The sequence below is a fragment of the Ctenocephalides felis genome, unplaced genomic scaffold (assembly GCF_003426905.1).
Source record: "Ctenocephalides felis isolate EL2017-DRISC unplaced genomic scaffold, ASM342690v1 CF-g0.4_SCAFFOLD_01886, whole genome shotgun sequence".
Classification (NCBI taxonomy): Eukaryota; Metazoa; Arthropoda; class Insecta; order Siphonaptera; family Pulicidae; genus Ctenocephalides; species Ctenocephalides felis.
In genome coordinates, this window is record NW_020538040.1 from 87,275,619 (window position 1) to 87,297,635 (window position 22,017).

A 22,017-nucleotide genomic window follows, 5' to 3' on the forward strand; every position below is an offset into this window, starting at 1 on the left:
TTTAGGTCAGTACGTTCCTACAGAACCTAGCAGTAAATTAGTCTTGATTTGCGCTAGTTTTGTTAATAAATCTTTGGTATATAAAATGTCTAAAAAAATGGTATCTTCTAACTATAGGTAAAAATATTTATTAGAAAAAAAGTAATAGCAGATCTGCGAGAGCACCTCTCGAAAAGCACGTTTTGCGGTGACTACTCTATCTCTGAAGAAAATCATCCGAAAGTAAAAAACGAAAAAGATTTCAATAAAGAAATGATAAACCTAGCAATTAATCGGAGCAATGAGCAAAATAATAATTGTTGATAAAATGACTGTTTTTCAAAAGTAATCGGTTTTTAGCCGATCTTAAATTGTTCATAAAAACCAAAATATTTATCGAATAGGAAAAATCTTCGATTAATCACAAAAAAATATATTTAAAAAGATTCTGTTAAAATTTTGATCTAATCGGATTAGCCATTTTTGAGTTATGTTGATCACCGATTTTGAAAACACCATTTCGAGAAAAACGCGTTAAAATTTTCTCGAAATGGTGTTTTCAAAATCGGTGACTAACATAACTTAACATAACATAAAAAATTGTATCTTCTAACTCATGTAAATATTATATATATATATATATATATATATATATATATATATATATAAAGTATTTTGCATCATTTACATTAGGTGGTTACTTCTAAATTCTACTGATCCAGCCACAGAACTACAATGGTTCATCTATGAGTTACAATCTGCCGAATTCTCGGGCGAGAAGGTACACATCATTGGTGAGAACTTGAATTAAAACACAATAATCCACCTTGTGCTTCAATAAATTATTATAATAAATTTTCAAACAGGTCATATCCCACCGGGCCATGCTGACTGCTTGAAAGTGTGGAGTAGAAATTATTACAAAATCATCGCGAGATACGAGCACACAATAACTGCGCAATTTTTTGGTCATACTCATTTTGATGAATTTGAAGTTTTTTATGACCCTAAAGATTTGTGTGAGTATGCAATAGGAGCAACATATTGAATTTAGGGAAGAAGAATTCTTACAAATAATTTTTATCGAATTTTAGCGCGAGCTGTTAGTGTCGCCTACGTTGGACCATCTGTTTCACCATATTATGATTTAAATCCCGGATACAGAATATATTATGTGGATGGTGATCACGACGATACAACTAGAGTGAGTAATTTTATTTGCAATGTAATAACTTGGTTTGCTCTTCTATAAATTAAATTTAATTTTATGCTAATAACGATGTCTTTTCCAAAACGTTTGATGAGTTTGGTAATTAAATTTTTTGATATTTTTGAAGTATCAGTATCATCATATCAGTGTATCAGATATATTATTGGAAACCTTGATTATGAAAAAATTTAACATCATTTTTACCAGACCACTCAAAGTGAATCATTTCAATGTTTTTTCATCCCATTTGATATCTTAATGTTTTCTTACTTATGATTACTGACGTAATGATGTATTTTTCATGTTTGTATGAAGACTGTCGTAGATCATGAATCATGGATAATGAATTTAAAAGAAGCCAATTTATATGATTATCCTATTTGGTACAAGTTATATTCAGCCAGATCTGCTTACGATATGCAAGCACTAAGGCCGAAGGACTGGGATGAACTGGTTGCCAAATTGGCAGCTGATCAGACGCTATTTGACAGTTACTACAAGTAATTATAAATAAATATGTGAAAAATCTGCAAGTAATGCGAAAGACTTTATTAGTTATTTTATTTATTTGCCGTTTTAATAGGAATTATTGGAAAAACTCTCCAGTTAGACCTCAATGTGATACTGCATGCAGAACGAGAGTACTTTGTGATGCAAAATCAGGAAGATCCCATGACAGGTATATTTCATATTAGATTCAAATTATTTATTAATTAACTTCCCGTAGGGAAACTTATAGTAATTGTCCAAAAGTCGAAATTGAAAAAAATGGATGTGTGTGTATGTATGTATGTGCAGCTACAAGTTTTTGTCGTCGTTTTCGGGAGCACCGCTCAACTGATTTGAATTAGTCAAAAAGCATTTTATTACTACTTATGGGGATTAGTGCTAATTAGTTTTTGCAATTGGTCGGTCCAGCCATTTTGGAGATCGAAGCAAAGAGTGCAGAAAATGAAAATTAAGTTTATGAAAGAGCAGAGCATCTGATTTGAGTATTTAAAAAACATTCAATTCGTAATGATGTGGAGAAGTGGTGATTAGTTTTTGGCAAAGACGGGTCCAGCCGTTTTGGAAATACGGGTTTATTGGTCGATAAGTTTTAACAAACACGCACAATGTATTTTTTCAATATCGGCAGTTTTTTTTAACTTCCCGTGAGGTAAGTTATAGTGATCGCAAAAAAATCGAAAATGAAAATATGGATGTATGTGTGTGTGTGTGTGTGTGTTCGGATACAAACTTTTATCGACGATTTCGAGAACACGGTTAAACCGACTTCAATGATTTAAGATAAGGAGACGAGATGATTAGTTTTTGGCAGTCTAGTCGTTTCGAAGATACAGTTAAAAAGCGCCAAAAACGGTAACTCCGTTTTTAAGAGAACGGGGCGTCCGATTTTAATAATTCAAAAAACATTGACAAGATGAAGAACTGATTTAATTTTTGGGAAGGCAAATCTAGTAAAAAAAGTAAAAAAATTGGCGGTCAAAAATGATCATTAGACACATGCACATCAAAATATCAGATATTTTCTGGAGATTTTAAGAATACGTATAAATTTAGTTTACATTTCTATGAGTTCCGTAACATTGCTTCAAAAAAAAATTCAAAATTTCCAAAATATTTCAGAATATAAAAAAAATTACAAAGTTTTTTTTTAAGTCAATTTTTTTCATAAACTTTAAATATCTCAAAAAATTATTTTTTTAAGTAGAAAAAAAAATTAATATTTTTTAAAAAATTTAATTTTTGGTACGGGAAGTTCCAGAAATTTGCCTTAAGGCACGATGTTGCACCACTAGTTATGTACAGCATCATAATAAATATAATAAAAAAAGTTCTACGTAATTGAAATTGTTGTGTGCTTTCTCTGATAGGCGAGCACTGTGTACTGATGTGGAATCGCGTATAGCTGGTAACTCAGGCGGTGTTGTAGCTGGAAGCTCCGGCGGCTGGAGGGATTGGATTTATCGTGGATTTTCGGCATCGTGAGTACACTTTTCATATCTATAATATGTGCCATATCGATAAATTCTAGCCTAATTTTCTATTACTATAGAGTATGTGAAACCGTTGAAATTATTCGCAAAAAATTTGATAGGCGAACGATATCCATATTATATAATAAATAATTTAATGCATAGTACTTATATCAAGTAATTCTTAATATTTAAATGATAAAAAAAAAAGGTCAATTTCATGATCATTATTATTTATCTTGTTTAAGAACAATGCAACAAGAACAATTTGTTTTTATTTTGAGAATTAGTTGTTCAAATGTATGTGAACATTAAAATATCTTTAAGAGATATAGGAATTCAAAGATATTTATAGCTGCTAGTATTTTTTCTGTTTTTTTTCTATCTGACTATTTTGCTGTGATTCTTTTGCCCGATCTAATTCATTGTTAAGTTCATGTATATGAATTTTGATATAGGGTAGGGCGGGTACAATTTGACTTTGAGCAATATTGTGAAAACCAAACCAACATCAAGAATCAAGGCGAAGGCATACATCTTTACATCCTTTTCCGTCTACTTTCAAATATTGTTGTTAAAGAATTTTTAACTTTTCTGGTTTTTGAGATATCGGTGGTGGATCTTTTTACCCGCGGACCCTTATGCTCTACCCTAATTTCAATGAAACTTCACTTTCCTCAAAATCGTCTCGAAATTTTCCATTTTGTATTACTGTGCTCACGATTAGAGATAAGTTAAAATTACATGTTTTTAAATAATTCGTACATAATCATTGCGAATTATACTGTTTTAGTTACTAAATAAAATGTATTTGATTTTGCATGAATAATTAATTTATGTAAATATAACATCAGCTATGGTTTGGAAATATAAGTGTAAGGGTAGTATAAGTTTATTAGAATATTTATTATTTTAATTAATAGTAGTTAAATAATGTTTAAATGTTACAATAATATTCTAACCCATTCACGCTTATGTAAATATTTGCACTATGCATTCCTCTGGTGATAGAACTACTACTACAAGCGATGAGTGGTCTTGGTGGTAGAAATTTATAAATGAGATCGTTACCGGAACTTGCCATGTAAATCTTATGAATTTACACAAGAATTCAGATTTTTTCATTATGATTAAGGTGAGTAATTTTTGTAAATTAATCTTAGTCTTATATTTTATATTTTAAGTGCTTTTTTAACCAGTTAATCGTGACGCGCTCATTAAACTGTGCGCACAGTTTTGTGTCGCCAGAATCGAGGCAAAATGTTGTTTGAAAGTAAAATGTTATATCTTGAGCCTACGCCGGTATAAAATACATAGTTGTATATTTATTTTATACCAGTGTAGGCTCAAGATATTCTAAATATCTTGACATTTGAGAATGATTTTTTTTAAAATCCAATCTAAATAGTCAATTGCTAGATTTACACGCGTGACAAGTATACTCGTCAATACACAAAATTCTGCCACTCTCCATTACGAGTATACTGGCCAATCACAGTTAACTGGTTAATTATTTGTTCATTTAATTTGATTCGAAATGGTGAAGGCAAAGTTCATATTTAGTTTTAAAACATATTTGTGTATTAATTTATATATTTATTTTTCCTTGCATATTGATAAACAAAATTCAATTTTGATCAGATCTTAAAAAATACAAATAAATTTATGTTGAAAACATGAATCGTATTTGTAATTTTATAGAATTACAGGGCATACTATTTTTCCAAATAAAAATTAACAACATATTATATAATATGAATTTAATTGAAGTTCAAAATGTCCTAACATTTTGATGAAAGATTTCAAGGGGTTATATACACTTAATCGGCTGAAAAAAGCCACTTTTCTAGAGTTTTTCATGTGAAAACTATTAAATGTATCGACACAAAAATTTATACACACATAAAGGCATCTTTTAACTATATTTTAAATATAGTTACCACATACTTATTTTACATATTTTTTGGTAATTTCATATTTGCCTCTTTTAGTACAATTAAGTATATAGTTGTGATTTTAGAATATTGAAATAAGCGTTATTAGAAAAACATAATATTGGAATTATTTTCTTGTTCAGGGCATTAAAGTTCAAATTGTTATAATATTTAATTAAAAATATTTATTCACATGATAAAATTTCAGAAATTATATTTAATATAATATTGTTTATTGTTTATTCCAGAATGTCAGTGATCATGTCAATACCACATTTCACTTATCAAATACCAAAATTTGTTATGGGCCTTGGATAATTACCAATATTCGGATTGGATACTGATATGAATTTGTTTAAATGTGGCGGTGCTATGATAAAAGTGCCTTACTTTAAAAGAAAACTAGTTTTAATATTGAACACCTGTGATGGTATTATATAAACCAAACTAATCATGGTGACTACAAATACATGTATGCATAAACATATTGCACGTGCATTTGCAAAGAAAGGTAACTAAAATTTAAGTAAGAAATGGTCAACCTGGTCTACACTTATAGTTTTGAACTACATAAGTTTATCGCGCTTGTTAGTCGGTTAATCTGAAATTTTATTATTTAAGTATGAATTTTGAATCACTGAAGTGTTTATAAGCAATACGACCTTGGTTTGACCCGCTCTGTGTAAGTTGCATTTCATAACAAATGTTTTTTATATTATATGAATTATATATCAGCGCGATGTGAATTATTACCAGATAGAGTAGACTAAGAGTTGAACAGATGGAAATGTCTATCACTCCCAAGTACCTACAAATATATAAGTATATAATTTAATGTAACCAGTGAACTCAAGTCTTGAAAATAGAATATTATTAAATTTTCAGTAAGCAATTAATATGGAAGTGTATAATTTATTTTAAAACGTAGTTGACTCGTATATAGAATAGTTTCTAATATGTTAATGATAACTTTGAGCATGTGTATATGTTGGCTCTCTAATTACAATAATTTCAAAATTATTCTCATAGGATATTCAGGGTGACTAAGACCTTGACGTCAAGCCGAAACGGGGTGATAGTATTGACCTTAACAGTCTTGAAAAAAATTAGAAAAAAATATTTTACGTTCTTTGGAACTTATGAGCTATTAATTGCAATTTAGAGCTTTGGTGAAATTATTACCATTTTTCGCTTATTCTGGTTATTTTTTGCTAATTTTGTTCTAACCGTGAATATTATTTCTAGAACCACAATCAAACTAGGACTTTCTTTAAAAAAATAAAATGAAGTGTTGCAGACAAGTTTCGTCAAAAGTTGGCGTAAATGCGCCAACGTGATCAGGATTGTAAAATGATAAAATACTTGATAATTGTATTATTGAACAATTTTGAGTAAAAAATAAAGACCTACGGTTCCAAAGTTTAAATGAACAAAATTAGTAATAAAAATTAACCACTATAACCAAAAAATGACCACAGTTTCACTAAAGCTCTAGGTTGCACTTAAAATTTCATAGTTTCCAAACAACGTAAGAATTTTTTTCTAAAGTTTTTTAGGGCAGGTAAGGTCACCTCGTTTCGGCTGACATAAAGGCCTGGGACACCCTGTATATATACATAAATATATATATATATATATATATATATATTGTGTTAATTTCCAGTCAATCGTCGAAATAAAAGAAACAATAAATAAAGAACTATTTATTTATAATTTATATTTTATATAAATAAACAGTTCTTTATTTATTGTTTTTTTTATTTCGACCATTGGCTGCAAATTAACACTCAAGAATATGTCTCAACGTGGAACAAAAAAATCTAAAAATTATATATATATATATAAAGCGAGAGGTTTTTCTTCAGATGGTGAAATAATATGATAAAAATTGTTTCTTGGGCATCCATCCAATAATTAAAAAAACAGTTTTAATGCAAAATGTTTTAATTAAGAGAACATACGTTTCGGGTCCAGATTTGACCCATACCCCTTCAGTGCACCCCTTCAGTGCATACAAATAAATTTTAAAAAAAATATAACACAAAGAACAACTTCGTGAACTTCACACACGTAACTCTGTCTCCAAACTAACAAGATGTTGTTTTTGGAATAAGCTTTTTTACAATAAAACATATTATTTATTTTAATTTTTACAATTTTCAAAAATTTTCATAACTTGATGTTTTTTCAATTTTTTATTTCATACTTATTTTTTCGTTGCATTTTTGTGTTGTTCTTGGTGTTATATTTTTTTTAAATTTATTTGTATGCACTGAAGATGGGTCAAATCTGGACCCGAAACGTATGTTCTCTTAATTAAAACATTTTGCATTAAAACTGTTTTTTTAATTATTGGATGGATGCCCAAGAAACAATTTTTATCATATATATATATATATATATATATATATATATATATATATGTATATATATATATATATATATATATATATATATATATATATATATATATATATGTATGTATAAAATAAGCGTTTGTATATAATACATAAGAGTTCTACATATAATTTATAAGTTAATATGTTCTAGTTATGAATACTCATGTTAAATATTTTAATAATTTATTTATTTAGATAATAAACTAAATTAGGTACGAATAATTTTGTAAGGGTGTAAGTGTGATGAAAAGTTGATTATTCAATTAAAAATATAAATATTATATTGATTTTTTCACTTCAATTCAATCACAACTATAAAGCGTAAAATCAGGAATTGATATTAATTCTAGGTTTTATTATTAATTATAATCTTATTTTGCAAAAGTAATTTTTTTGTCCTTCCTTTTGGTTTATATTGGCATCGACTTAATTAATAAATTTATATTTTTAGAATTTATTAATAAATTAATTATTGCATTCATGATGAAAATGTAGAAAATTGGTCGATTGAACTATGCAAAATTCACTTGAACGAAGCTGAGGCAAAAAATTAAATGTGCTTTTGTCTATTTTGTATGTTTTACAGGAAGTAGATACATAATTTGAATATGCCTCACGTCCAATTTTCATTTTTGTTGCTTTCTTGTCGATAAGCAACTTTAACTTTTTTGTCTTCCATACGACACTTCAAGTTATCATTCAGATATCCGAAACTATGATAAATATTAACCAGTTAACTGTGATTGACAAGTAGCTAGACTCGTCATAAAGAAGTAGCAATATTTCATGAATTGACGAATATTATTGTCATGGGTATAAATCATTTTCGTGAGAAACGCTAAAGATATTCTCAAATTTCAAGATAGAAAACAATAACTGTTCAAAATGATATCATGAGTCCCAGATACACTGGTTGAGAAACTTTACCAGTTTGCACAAGAATTGATTTATATACTATGTAAATTCTTTAGATGTTATCCAAAAAGTATGAATGTGCAAGAAACTCCATTGGCAAGTTACCATTGTGTGTTACGTTGAATATCGCTCCATGGAAAGTCTTTGAGTTTCACTTTTATATAAATAACTAGCAAACCCGGCGAACTCCGTTTCGCCACCAGATGGTTTCGTGAGAAAGAAGAAGAAATTTTTTGTTTGTTTTATATTTGAAAAGGAAAAATTTGATTTTATTATACAACAGTAATGAATTTATTTCGGATTACAAAAATGAAGTGTTTTTTAGTTGAACTTCTCTAAGTAAATGAAAGTGAATCCGCAAATTATCCGTTTCATTGAAGTGCTCTTTGATAAACCACATTTTTTGTTTTTTGGTCTGACGTTAACACAAACAAAGCGGATGGTTTTCCAGTTCGTGAACAGGCAACGTATAACTGCCCATGTGAAAAACAATGATTTTCTAAATAATCTATTTGAAATTTATCCCGCAAACACTAAGCGATTGGCCTTGAGACTTGTTATTGCGAACGCAAGGCGAACTGGAAATTGCCCTCGTTTGAAGTCAAACGGAAGACCAGTCGGAATCATTGGTATGTCACCAAATCGCCAGCAATTTTTTATTGAATGGTGAAATTCAGTGCGTGTACATCATTATTCTTTGCGGCAAGAATTGCTCATAATTCTGTCACTAATGTCATTACTCGAATTTTTAATTACGGTGCGTGAAGTTCCAGCAGCTTGCATTAAGGCACGATGCCATGCACAACTAATTTTCTTAGCTATAAACATTGCGGAGCCCCGAGACCTTTCCAACGAATGCAAAATTGTCGAAATCGGTTTGTGCGTTCTGGAGTTATATCGTCAGGAAGGAAAACCCGACTTATTTTTATATATATGTAGATAATCTATTTGAAATTATTTAAAACATTTGTTGATTATTTTCATTACTCGAATTTTTAATTACGGTGCGTGAAGTTTCTGCAATTTGCATTAGGGCACGATGCCATGCACCACTAATTTTCTTAGCTATAAACCTTGCCGAGCCCGAGACCTTTCCAACGAATGCAAAATTGTCGAAATCGGTTCGTGCGTTCTGGAGTTATTTCGTCAGGAAGGAAAACCCGACTTATTTTTATATATATAGAAGATATGATATTTAATTGAATTTCTAGCGTTTTTAATTTTTAGCAATATATGCTTGAGCAAAAAAGTAAATTATTATAATAAATTTTCTTCTGAATTTAATAAAATAAATCCATTTTTTGCATCTAATATATTTTCAAAGAAACTCGTTCTGTGATTGACGAATATACTCGTCATGACTAAACTTTAATGACGCAAATGTGTGCGCATTTGTAAATGAAGGTTGCCTCGCTACTGTAAAGAAATATGTATTTGTGTGTTTGTGAGACGATTTTTAACCTTTTATCGACATCTTTTTGAAACGGCTAAACCGATTTTAAATTTTAAAAGCCATTCGGTAAGTGCTCGCGTTTATTAGTTTTTTGCGACGATTGCCCGAGTCATTTTTTTACAATTAGTAGATGCGAGTAAAATTCTTCATCCACGTTTTCGCCAATAAGCCAAAATTGGCAATTTAACAATTCAAAAACTGTTCGGAAAGTATTAGTTGGGATTAATGCTGATTAGTTTTAGGAAAGATCCGCCGGGACGTTTCTCGGTAATTAATAGTTAAATTTTTTGATAATTATTTGCATATTGTTTATACGATATTGTAAGCTTATAATATTATAAAATATTAAGCTTACGGCAAGTTTTTTAATTATTCATTCTTTCTGCGATCTGTTAATGGAAACAATAGGCAGAAATTGTTATCAATGTTTAAAAAAGGGATAACATTATGATCAGATATTATTAGATTCGCCCAATGGAGAATCTACTAGGAGTATAAAATAAAATTAAAACAAAAATATTACAATATTAAAGAAAAAATAATAATATAAAAGCATCTAAATAAAATCCGTAAATAATTTTTGCTTTAGTCTGGTGGCCTGCCTTACCGAATACAATTTATTGGCTAAATCGTTTAATTGGACGTCGATTCTACTTTTGTAATTGAAAGTGGCAACTACGATTTAAAAATTAACGGTCAGCGTGTAACATCAAGTGTTAATTTCTTGCCTCAGGATTTTATTTTGGGCGCGTCGGATTATGTTTAAATTGCTTTGTTTCGCTGTGCTGAAAAGTTCTGAATTCCTGTTTAGAAGCCAATTGTTTTTTTCTGGAAATTTGAACTATTTGCTGCTTTATTTTTATCTAATTGAGTTTTCAGTCTAAAATTTAGACTCTAAATGGACACTGAAATATTTAGCAGACTCCTTGGATGGAATAACTATGTTATTAATTTGAACTGCAAGACAAGAATGTTTGCGCACCGTGAAGGTCACGTGGGCATGTGACAATGAAACCCTTGCTTCAGCTATTACAAAATTATGTTAAAGGTTATTGATGGTGTTGTTGAATCCTTATTTGCGGAGATGGTGCACCTATTATCAGCAAATATGACTACGCTTGTATCAGTCAAAATTCGAAAATCCGAAGTAGGTAAATAAAATATAGGGTTGGTGCAAGAATACTTCTTTGCAGCAGACCACTAGGTAATTTTCCTTAATTTTATTTTCTATGCAATGATATTTTTAATACCCATGGGTACAGAGTGACCGTGAAAATGGTTAAGGATAGGTAGTTGATGTTTTAGCTGTAGCAATAAGTGTAGTTGTAAAATTATTGAGACGAGTAATCAAAACACTTTCTTTTTTCAGAGAAGTATCACAGTTGTTGCTTTCAAAATAGTTTTGGTTAAGGTGCCAATCGGTAAATTTGTTAGTAAGCGAATAAATAATAGAATAAATTTGGCTGAAGTATGTGTGGAATATTTAAGAATAAATATATTTGAGTTTACGTAAAGTTGTTTAATTTAAAAAAAAATTGCTAATCATGAATGTTAATGATAAGATAGTGCACATTGCATGAGTCCAGTGGCGTCGGAACCGTGTGGGCTGGGTGGGCTTAGCCCATCAATCCATCCCACCCATCAACCTCAAAATATAAGATTTTTCTCATAACTTATAATTATATAAAATTTGAAATCAGTTAGAAGAAAAATAGGTGGACAAACACAAAAAAGGACCATGCATATTGAAAATTGAAGTCGAAAAAGCAATAAATGTTATGAGAAGAAAGAAAGCAACGGGAGATGACGGTATTGGCAAAATCCTTACTAGACGACTGAGCAAAGACCAGTTAGATTTCAGGAAAGAAAGAGGCACCAGAGATGCTATTAGAATATTGAGGATATTGTCAGACAGATGTCTCGACGTTAACAACGTTTTATAGATGGGCAGAAAGCTTTTGACAGAGTCAGCTTATGGGAATTTTAAAATCTATTAACGCCGATTGGAGAGATCTCAGGCTGATTCAGAGTTTGTATATGATACAGAAAGTGAAGGTTTGAATGAACCAGGAAGATACAAACAGCGTTGAAATAGGTAGAAGAATGCAGCAAGGATGGCGCATGTCACCATCTTTATAAAGTACGCAGATGATCTAGTGGTAATATCGAAAAATCAAACCGAGCTACGAAACATGATGAGCAGAATCGTTGAAGTGAAAGAGTCAAAAGAGATGAGCCCTAAGGATACTGCACGAGAGAAATCAGGGAAAGGATCGCAAAAGCCAAGCCGGCTTTCACAAAGAAGAGAACGCTACGGACGAGCAAACTGAGTCTCGACTTGCGGAAGAGACTGATGAAGTTCTATATCTGGAGCATAGCTCTGTACGGATCAGAGACATGGCTTCTGAGAAATACCGACAAGAAATACCTGGAGAGTTTTGGAATGTGGTGCTGGAGAGGCAAATGAAAAAGTGAACGGATAACATAACAAATGAAGAAGTCCTGAGAAGAATGGGCAAAGAAATGACTCTACTGAGCACAATCCTGAAAATAATAAGAAACTGGATCGGACCCGTTCTGCAATACGAGTGCCTATTTCACGACGTAGTCGAAGGTAAAATAGAAGGACTGAAAAGAATGGGAAGAAGAATACGGAAGATGGGCAGACTATCATCAGAATGGTTATCAATTTATTTTGACCATAATTTGTAATTTCTCATAATATGGTTTGAATATATGCTAAGTTTTCACGCAACGCCTATTACTCGCCCTCCCGCCATAGCATTTTTACCCTCGTCTGGCAAGGGCTTATGCTAGCCAGAATGGTCTGGCAATTGCACAGACCATTTTAGAATTGCTTAGATAAACACATATGTAAATTTCAGCTTTACAGGACAAAGTTTATTTTGGGGCATTTTTTGCTCACTTTCCGCCTCGTCTGGCAGATACTTGTGCAGGTCGAAATGGTCTGGCAGATTGATTTTCGAACTTCTCAATGAATAAATTACATCGTATAAAACTTTGAACCTTACAGAAACTAGTTTAATTTTCGGGTGTTTTTTACACTTTCAAACGCCTGGACGACCATGATGTGCAGGGCTAAAACCTGCCAGACCGTCGTTTCCGTACTTAGCACGTTAAGAATCACCTGTACAAAAATTGTCAGCCTTACAGGAAGACCGTTATTCAAAAGGTTCACTGGCTCTCAGTCTAATACACATTTAGCCGAAAGACGAATAAATCTGTATATTGATCCAAAATGTCAATTAAAAACGATAATTCTAATGATTAGACCGAACAGCAGCCATAATACGGTGGCTTATGATTGTGCATATTAATTTAAAATTATAGTCCAATTCTACAAATCTTCAAAAAATTCTTCCAATAAAAGTTACAAAATAAAAATACTTGGCTGTGAAAATATACTTGTTGGGAAAAAAAACTATCGACAGTTTCTTTAAAAATTCAGAAGCTAGAAGGGTACAAAATGTAGCAGTACGACTAATAACTTATAATTATTTCGTTAATCTGTAATATTTTTATAAATGTCTTAATTATGTGTTAAATATTTTCTATGACTACATTTCAAACTACAGAACGAATTAATGTTATTTTTATGTACTGGTATGAAAAACACGTTTCGCATAGCGAACATTTCGCACACCGAATTTTCTCCCGGAACGAAATAAATACGTAATGCAGATTTTCTTACTTTGCATACCGCTGAAATAAAATTGTGTAACATATATTGAATAGCATAAGAATAAGATTACTGGATACTATTTTATTAGTTCATTATTATATATTTACAAATCGATTTAATACCACTAATAAACTGAACTATCAAGATACAACTTATATACCAAAACCAAAAACACTTGGCGGTACACGAGCTCTGAAAAGAAACAACATATTAATAAGATATTATATACAGCAGCTATACAAAATTCATCATAAAATATTTCATATTTACTTATGTTATTATCATTCGTAATACTAATATTTTAATACATTAAGCCCGGCGGCACCCTAATATTGTTTTATTTAAATTATATTATTATTTAAATTAAAATTAAACGGTATTAATGTTTAAATGTTTGGCAACAGTTTTATTTTGGGCCCAAATACTTTTCATAATTGTTCACACAATGCCTTCGGGCTAGGTTTACATAACATGATTTTATTGAAACCGTGAATGTCACTTTGGAAAAATTTCGCTCTTTGAAAAAATTTCGCTGCCGACTGAACGAAAAAAATGACAAATTTGACTTGGTTATGCATGAAAAATAAATACATAATAATTATGATTGTAATTTGTGTTTATTAGTGACGTGATGTCGATAAAAGTTTAATTACGATAAAACGGCATGGCAGATCTTTATTATAGACTATTCAGCACGATTCGTAACTGATGCAACGGTTTTTGCATTTTAAAACTCACTTTTTTCTAAAACTCTAAACTTTTTAATTTGTAATTAAGGATTTTTTTAATTATAACACCAAAGAAATTTTACTAAAACAGTGTAAATCCAAAGAAATCATAGTTTGTGAATCGGATTTTCAGGCAAAAACAATTTTCTACTTTGATACGTTAAGATCTAATAATAAAGTATTTAGGCAGATTTTCAATGATACCTCAGACAAATAGTGAATTAAACATTTATTTTGAAAAATATCAATTATTAAAAAAATACTGCATATACCAATTACACAAATTTATTACTGTGACCAATTTAATATGAATGAACACTATAGTTGTAAGTGGTATTTTGCCTTAAGGCAAGTTACATAAATTTCTCGATATGTGTACATAATCGACTTAATTAATAATAATTGAATTAATTTATGAGTCATATTACATATTATTGAAAATCGAACACGTTTCTACTTCAACTCGGAGTATTTTCTAAAAGCAATTGCAAATGTTCAAAATTCATTTTTTTTGTAATTGGACTAGTTTCCATAAGATTATAATGGTTTAATAAGTTTATTAAGACCAGGTACTTTATCGCCATACTAAAGTAAAGTTGTAAGTAAAATGCCTAATTTGAACAAACGTAAAAAAACGCTAATTTTTTTAAATTTTGATGATTTTTTTTAATTGAACGACTTGTCGTAGGGTGTTAAAATTTTATTATGGTCTCTAAGACCATGATAACTACCGTCAAAAAAAGTTTCATAAACATCGCCAAAAAAATATTTTTTCACCCGTTAATTATAAGAAAACGGCCCGGCCGATCTTTTGCAAAAACTACTCGAATCGAATTTTCAAAGCTTTCAATTTGCAAAGTTGATAAGCGCCAATCCTCATCGAGATACATCGAATGGCTTTTGAATTTTATAAATCGTTTCAGCCGTTTTTTAGAAAACTCGGCTCATACACACACACACATACTTTTTCCAAATTTGTTCTCAAAATGGCTTGAAACGTCGAGAAAACATGAAATTAGCAAATCGGATTTTATCGCGAAAACGATAACTTCTTCTTGGGGAATTGACTATTACTAAATGATTAATATATGCTCGAAAATACGTAAATATTTTAAGTTCTTTATTTTTTAATACTTCAAATAAAATATTTTACACGTCATACCCTTTTTTGCCCCAGGAGCAAATGACATGATTTGACATTGGACAATATTTCAATTCAGTTGATTTCATGAACATTATTGTGAATTGGTGAATATTATTTACAATGCACTTTCCTGTTGACAATTGCATGGAAGAAGATGAATGATGGTATTGAACTAAATGATGATGAAAATTGTGAAAATGTGTTTTTGAAAGTCGAAATTTCAGCATATTATCAAAGGGACGATTCTAGCCTATTTCCCATGCAAAGGGTTAATGTTATTACAATTAATTAAACATATTACCAACATACATATATCTATTTTATTAATATGGTAAGTACAATATTATGTTAAGTCGTTCATAAAAAATGAATGATTAAATAAATTTGTTATAAACATCATTCAATCTAACATCCAATTCAGAAAATAGATTCACACATTTTCACACTCTCACATTTTTAAGAGCAAAACTGAGACAAAGAATAATATAATTGAAGAAAACATATTGAATCAATTTGAAGACAAGGAGATAATAAGAGTAGTAAGTTGGAATAACACAACGAAAAAGTAGAAGATAGATACAAATGTAATTGTAAATTGTAAAGCAAAATAAATATGGAAAAAAGACAGAAATTGCAAATAAAAAATCAATGAAATGATTAAAACCGAGATGAGAATATTGGCTGAACAACTGAATCATCATAACGGCAAAGCTTATAAAAAGTTATACTTTCATTACTCAACATGTTTACATTCTGATTAAGTTTATTAATTTCAACTCTATTTTCATGCAAAAATTTAAAATTATGAGCTATTGAACTTAAAAATAAAAAAAATATTAATCAATGGTTAAAAACAAATGAGATACTCTATACTAATCATTTATACGAATCAGATCTTTTTTTAACGCCTTCCAGATAACTGACGGCGGCGGCAAAACTGTTCATAAGCATCACACATCCTATTTATTTCTTCTGGGACTACCTACAAGATTAAATGAAAATTATCCTATGCTTAGTAATTATTGAAGGAAATTTGAATATTTTAAATGCATATAAAAAGCAGAAATTATAGAAGACGACTAGACATTAAAATATAACATTAAACCAAGTTATTTAAAATAGCAAATGTATATATATACAACAGAATAGATATGTGAAAGCATATTTTAACAATTTTTTAAAATATATTTTTGGTTGTGTACTATAACATTCACAAATTTACACTACATGAATAAGAAAAAAATGTTTTTTGGTCTTTCATAAAAAATGAATTTGGTTTGTTATTTGCTGCTTAGATTACTAGTTATGCATTCAAATATTTTTTAGAATATAAATATGATATATAAATGCTGTTCGTGATATAGACTTACACTTCAAATTGAATCACTATATTTTGAAAATAACAATGGCACCAATGGGGTCTACTATAGAATCAAATACCTGATTAGTATCTTGTAAAATCTTCCTAAGATCCTTTGCAAGTTTCCAATCATTTCTGGTTACATATGTTATAGATTTTCCAGTTTTTCCAGCACGGCCAGTTCTTCCAACACGATGAACATATTCCTCAATAGTGTGAGGAAAATCATAATTCAAAATATGCCTAAGTTATTAATAATAATTTTCAAAAACATACACCAAAAAAATTTAATTTAAGTCAATTTATAAAATTGGTAACTTACGTTATGTCCTTTATGTCAATGCCTCTTGAAGCTACATCAGTTGCAATAAGTATTGAAATAGCACCACTTTTAATATCATCGAGGGCACGAACTCTATCATACTAAAAAAGTGTAACTTGACAAAGTCATTTTTCAAAAGTTTACAATAAATATGACAAGCATACCTGTTCCCTTCCACCATGTATAGAATCACACCTAATGCCTTCCAGCTGTATGTCACACGAAATCATATCTACAGTGGCTTTCTTTCCACAAAAGATAATGGCCTTTTCATTATCTTTCAAAGTTTTAAGAAATGTGATAACCTATAATAATAAAGTTTGCTGTAACATAGTATATAATATCTGAAAAGCCATAGTATTTTTAATAACTTCTGCTAATTACCTCCTTATCAAACGATAGTTACATACAAAGGACTAGTACAAAAAGAGTTCCAAAAATTTAAAAAAAAAGCTACATATTATAATTTCATAATAAAGGTTGATATATTTATTTTTTGAAAGATATTTATGTATTTATTGATTGATACTAAGCACATCCAAAGTCCTGTTTATTAAAATTTTGAGCTTCTTTCATTAAAAGGATCTTTACTTAAGAATTATGATAACTGTTCGGGTAAGCCTACGGTTTTCAAAAATCTTAAAGCTGTTCAATAAAACTTGTCAAGAATGAACCTTGATTAAACTTTCAAGACGATTGGTCCAGCCGTTTCATTTGGGATTCGTAGAAAAGTGCAAAAAGTTTTGTCCAAGTTTTCACAAAAAATCTTGAATGTTTTTTTTTTTTTTAATAAATAATTATATTATGCAATATGTTAATAGACTGCTAACAAAAAATATTTCACAATATTAATTAAAAAATAGTAACAATACCTATCGACGTATCTACTAGGAATCTATGATGTATAATAATAAAAATAACAAAACAAAAAAAGAAAAAAATATCAGTAAAACGTAGCAAAGCAGAGGTATTTAGGTTTAACTGGACTAAATGAGGTCTTGTGGCAATTTTCCATTGAAAACGCTTTGGAAAGATATTTAAGAATCGTGCTGATTAGCTTCAGAGAAATATAGGCCGCGCCGTTTCTCCATAATTAAATCTTGGTTCGTTTTTCGGAATTTCACGGCGGAGTTCATGCATTAAATTTATTGGTATATTGGTTTGCACGGATTTGGGCACTATAATTATTATAATTACAGATTAAGTTTGTTTGAAACATAATTGAAAATCTCATTGATTTGTTTTTAGTTGGAGATGTTCTAAACTCTCAAATTAATTGTATTAGAGCAAATCCGTATTATATATCAATAATATATGATAATAATAATGAGTAGTACTGCCCTAGATAGGGTAGTGAGTTGAGTTAAACTCCAACTCCATTCAGGGAAGAATAGTGTGAGAGATTTTCTATTTCCATTTCACAACGCAATGCCTGAAATGGGCTATTTTCAATTGGAAATATATTTTTGATCTACATTTTCAAGTAAAAATGGACATCCCTACTGCACGATATTCACAGAAGGCAACGCAAACTGTTACGTCAATATATATATATATATATATATATATATATATATATATATATATATATATGTATGTATGTATACTATCTGCCTGACATCTGGATGATATAGACATCAAAGTTGTATTTATTAATGAACATAATTTCTGGAAAAATTTATTGCACAAATGCAAATTGTTAATGTTAATTGTTAGTTAGTTACTTTTACTTACTGCATCAATCTTTTCATCTTCTTGCAATAAAACTATTTCCTGTGTAACACTGGCAACTGGAGTTAAATCTAGAGACCCAACCCGAACCTACAATTTGATAAAAACGCACTAAAAACTTCGTCTTAAACAAATATAATTAGGTCTTACCAGTACAGGATTAGCCATATAGTGCTGTGCAAGATCAGAAATTGCATAAGGCCAAGTAGCACTTGTCATAACTGTTTGTCTTTGTGGTCTTAAATATGAAAGAATTTTTCTTATCTGAGGTTCAAAACCTAAATCTAGCATGCGATCAGCTTCATCCAGGACAAGATATGTCACACCCTCTATATTTATATCTTTAGATTCTAGGAAATCATTCAAACGCCCTGGCGTTGCAACAATTATATGAGCACCCTGGGTGAGGCAATCTCTTTGTTCTTTACGATTCACACCACCATATACACATAAACTGTTGTAACAAAAAAAAATCAAATGTTAAATTGATATATAAATAGAATACAACTGTGTTTATCTTACACTTTTGTTTCTTTATAAGGATATTTTAAAACCTCTGACTCAATTTGCAGAGCTAGTTCTCTGGTTGGAGCCAAAACTAGAACTGATGGCTCATTAGATTTCACAGACTGCCCATGCAAATGCACCAATGCCGGTAAGATGAATGCCAACGTCTTACCTATAAATAATCAAAGTTATTGTCATCTACATTCAATATGACTTAATAAATTGCCAATATAAATACCTGATCCTGTTTGAGAAATTCCTATCATATCTTTACCACTAAGTAAAATTGGCCAACTATGAGCTTGAATAGGGGAGGGCTTTTGAAAACCTTGCCGTTCTATCTGCTGTAACATTTCAGGAAACTGATTAAAGCATTGTGCAAATGTTTGAATAGGATTTGGTATCGGTTCTGCACAACATTCATCTTTGGCTTCAAGGAATGATACAGTTACATTATTCGCTTTAAATATATCTTCAACCTGATAGAAAATACACTGTTAGTTTTTTGTATTAATTATATAAAAACAAAATAATTACCTCTTCAGGACTCAATTGGGTAACTTCTGGGTGTTCCACATAAAAATTCTTAATGACAGGAGGAAATTTAGCCCATTTTTCTTCTGTATACTTTTTCTGAAGTAATAAAAATTAATTAAATAATAAATTAATAAAATTATGTTAAAAATATCAAATAAAAAGTACGAACACTTTTTGCAATTAAGGCGGCCCAGTCAGGAAATTCATCATCATCAGTTCTATTATTCTCTTCAATAGAAACTTCAGCTAATTCTTCAGTAACATGGTCAATAGTTTCAGTAGATTTTTTAGAATCATGATCAAACAACAGTTCATTTATAAGCGCTTCAGCTCTTTCTTGATTTGATTTAGATCCAATCAAAATAATTTCTGTGTCATAAAAATTTTCAACCCCTTTTCCAAAAGAAATGAATATAGGTGTACATCTTTATATTTGCATTATAAAGCAAAATAGTGGCTGAATTAGGAACACATACCTGTCTTTATCATGCACTGACTTGATTTTCTTATATTTTGTATATTACATCCACCCCTTCCTATGAGGCGTCCTAATTTTTTCGAGGGAATCTTTATTATTTTGTCATTATCTTTATGACCACGAGAAATACCTTGAATAGAGAAATACTTACATAATATAAATAGAGTTATGTGAGCTCTGAAAACACCTAAGTATGATAATTATAATGATAATGATCAAAATCATTCAATTAGTTATTTTGACATAATTCTATTTAACATTTCAAGAGTATGAACAATTTGTTTAATATTTCTAACCAAAACATTAAATAAAGGGCAATGAAAATTTGTAGATACACATTCAATAAAAAAAAACTGTTATATGGATCGATTTTAAAACTTTGTAAAAAAATGTTATGCATAGTAATGCAGTATTCTTTACAAAGCAAAAATTAATACAATGTTTAGCAACAGCTACTATTGCAATCAAGCAGTGTACAACAAATTACGTCACTGAATAAATTAAAATTAAATCTCAATACTTGATCTATTGCTGTGTCTATTTGAATGGCTTGAACCAGATGGCTTGGATTGAAATGAAGTAGAATAAGCTGGTCGATTATTGAAACTTGAAACTGGTCTTGGCAGTTCTCTGTGCTGTGATAGTTGCTGCTGTTGTGAGCAATCTTCATCATCCCAGTTTTCTTCATGATCCTGAATGGAACCCGTATCAAACTGTGATGATCGCTGCCGTTGTTGCCAATTATCATTCCTCCAGTTTTCTTTGCAATTCGAAACTGAACCCATTTCAAGCTTTACAGTCTTCACACACTGCGGTAACCAATTTTCTTTTCCTATCAAAGTTTATTAATCGCTTGTGCGAGGTACTATTTTCGTTGAACAGTATAACAAATTAAAAGTGAAGTTACATCTAAAATGATGAAAATCAACTGAACGACTTACAAGTCTACGCTGCACTTTGTATTTCAATTGGTATTTGGTATTTCAATTCTTATTTTCAATGTTCATAATGTGTGTTAACGTCTGTGGATTGAAACACTTAAATTAACGATTATTCTATGAAAAATTTGCAAAAGTTTGAAATTTCAGTTAAGTTTAATTTGAAATCAAAATGGTAAATAGTAAATATAAGATAATCAAACTGTGTTTTGTTTAATACAATCACCACATTACTAATAAATTTTGCAACTTATTACTGTCTGTAGACGAACAATCAGTTAACCCTATAAACACGAGGGAATTGTGAGCGCAGGCCGCAGGGTGACATCTGACAGCCACATCATGCATCAAGAACGAGAACGCTTAATGCTCTTCTTTCATCTATGCGCTAATGCTTATTGAGAACGCGAAGGATTGCGAAGGATTATCGAAAAGACAAAAATCGTTTAAATGAATGAGGTATGTTATTTTCTTTTACTTTTTTACTACTAATTATTAAATACTAAATATATACAACAATTTAGGATACTAATCTTATATATGTGTAGTATATTTGTATAGTATTTGTTATTCAAAAATATGTCTATTTCACTTCAATTTTATGCGTTTTAAAAGTAGGTTAAACGGAAAGATATTTTCAGATTATCATAATAATATTATTTTATAATATATATATTAATAATAATATTTAAGACTTGCA

General features: G+C 30.1%; 2 protein-coding genes across 4 annotated transcripts in view; one reads left to right on the plus strand and one right to left on the minus strand.

Moving 5' to 3' along the window:
* The window catches only part of LOC113377000 (sphingomyelin phosphodiesterase-like), an 85,723-nt gene extending 79,033 nt beyond the window's left edge, over window positions 1-6,690 (plus strand). The window contains exons 11-18 of one of the 2 annotated variants that reach the window (XR_003367079.1): window positions 673-773; window positions 846-998; window positions 1,074-1,183; window positions 1,505-1,689; window positions 1,773-1,868; window positions 3,067-3,177; window positions 4,180-4,303; window positions 5,351-6,690. Coding sequence is in view for 1 of the 2 variants with exons in the window: in XM_026617153.1 (XP_026472938.1) it covers window positions 673-773; window positions 846-998; window positions 1,074-1,183; window positions 1,505-1,689; window positions 1,773-1,868; window positions 3,067-3,177; window positions 5,351-5,420 (826 nt within the window). In the remaining variant the exon portion in view is untranslated. The remainder of the gene's footprint in view (window positions 1-672; window positions 774-845; window positions 999-1,073; window positions 1,184-1,504; window positions 1,690-1,772; window positions 1,869-3,066; window positions 3,178-4,179; window positions 4,304-5,350) is intronic. The other variant, XM_026617153.1, reaches the window with a different exon arrangement.
* A 9,601-nt stretch (window positions 6,691-16,291) lies between these two features.
* LOC113377001 (probable ATP-dependent RNA helicase DDX43) lies at window positions 16,292-21,592 on the minus strand. 2 transcript variants are annotated; one of them, XM_026617155.1, is made up of 14 exons: window positions 21,575-21,592; window positions 21,321-21,401; window positions 20,900-21,211; window positions 20,378-20,509; window positions 20,071-20,294; window positions 19,902-19,997; window positions 19,603-19,843; window positions 19,380-19,536; window positions 19,008-19,311; window positions 18,861-18,947; window positions 17,291-17,431; window positions 17,127-17,227; window positions 16,885-17,047; window positions 16,292-16,426 (listed from the first exon to the last, which is right to left on the minus strand). In XM_026617155.1, the coding sequence occupies exons 3-14, from the start codon at window positions 21,162-21,164 to the stop codon at window positions 16,346-16,348; spliced, it is 1,992 nt and encodes a 663-aa protein (XP_026472940.1). In that variant the 5' UTR covers window positions 21,165-21,211; window positions 21,321-21,401; window positions 21,575-21,592; the 3' UTR covers window positions 16,292-16,345. The 2 variants fall into 2 exon arrangements, with proteins under 2 accessions (XP_026472940.1, XP_026472939.1); XM_026617154.1 differs by lacking the exon at window positions 21,575-21,592 and having other exon boundaries at window positions 21,321-21,499.
* Between the last annotated feature and the right edge of the window lie 425 nt (window positions 21,593-22,017).

What these genes read in the sequence shown, in the direction of transcription:
- LOC113377001 (XM_026617155.1), bottom strand. Translation starts at nt 21,164, where the DNA reads ATGGGTTCAGTTTCGAATTGCAAAGAAAACTGGAGGAATGATAATTGG. An exon ending in TCAGTGCATGATAAAGACAG is followed by an intron (nt 20,295 to 20,377) that starts GTATGTGTTCCT and finishes CTTTTGGAAAAG; the next exon opens with GGGTTGAAAATTTTTATGAC. An exon ending in CCTTATAAAGAAACAAAAGT is followed by an intron (nt 19,312 to 19,379) that starts GTAAGATAAACA and finishes TTGTTACAACAG; the next exon opens with TTTATGTGTATATGGTGGTG.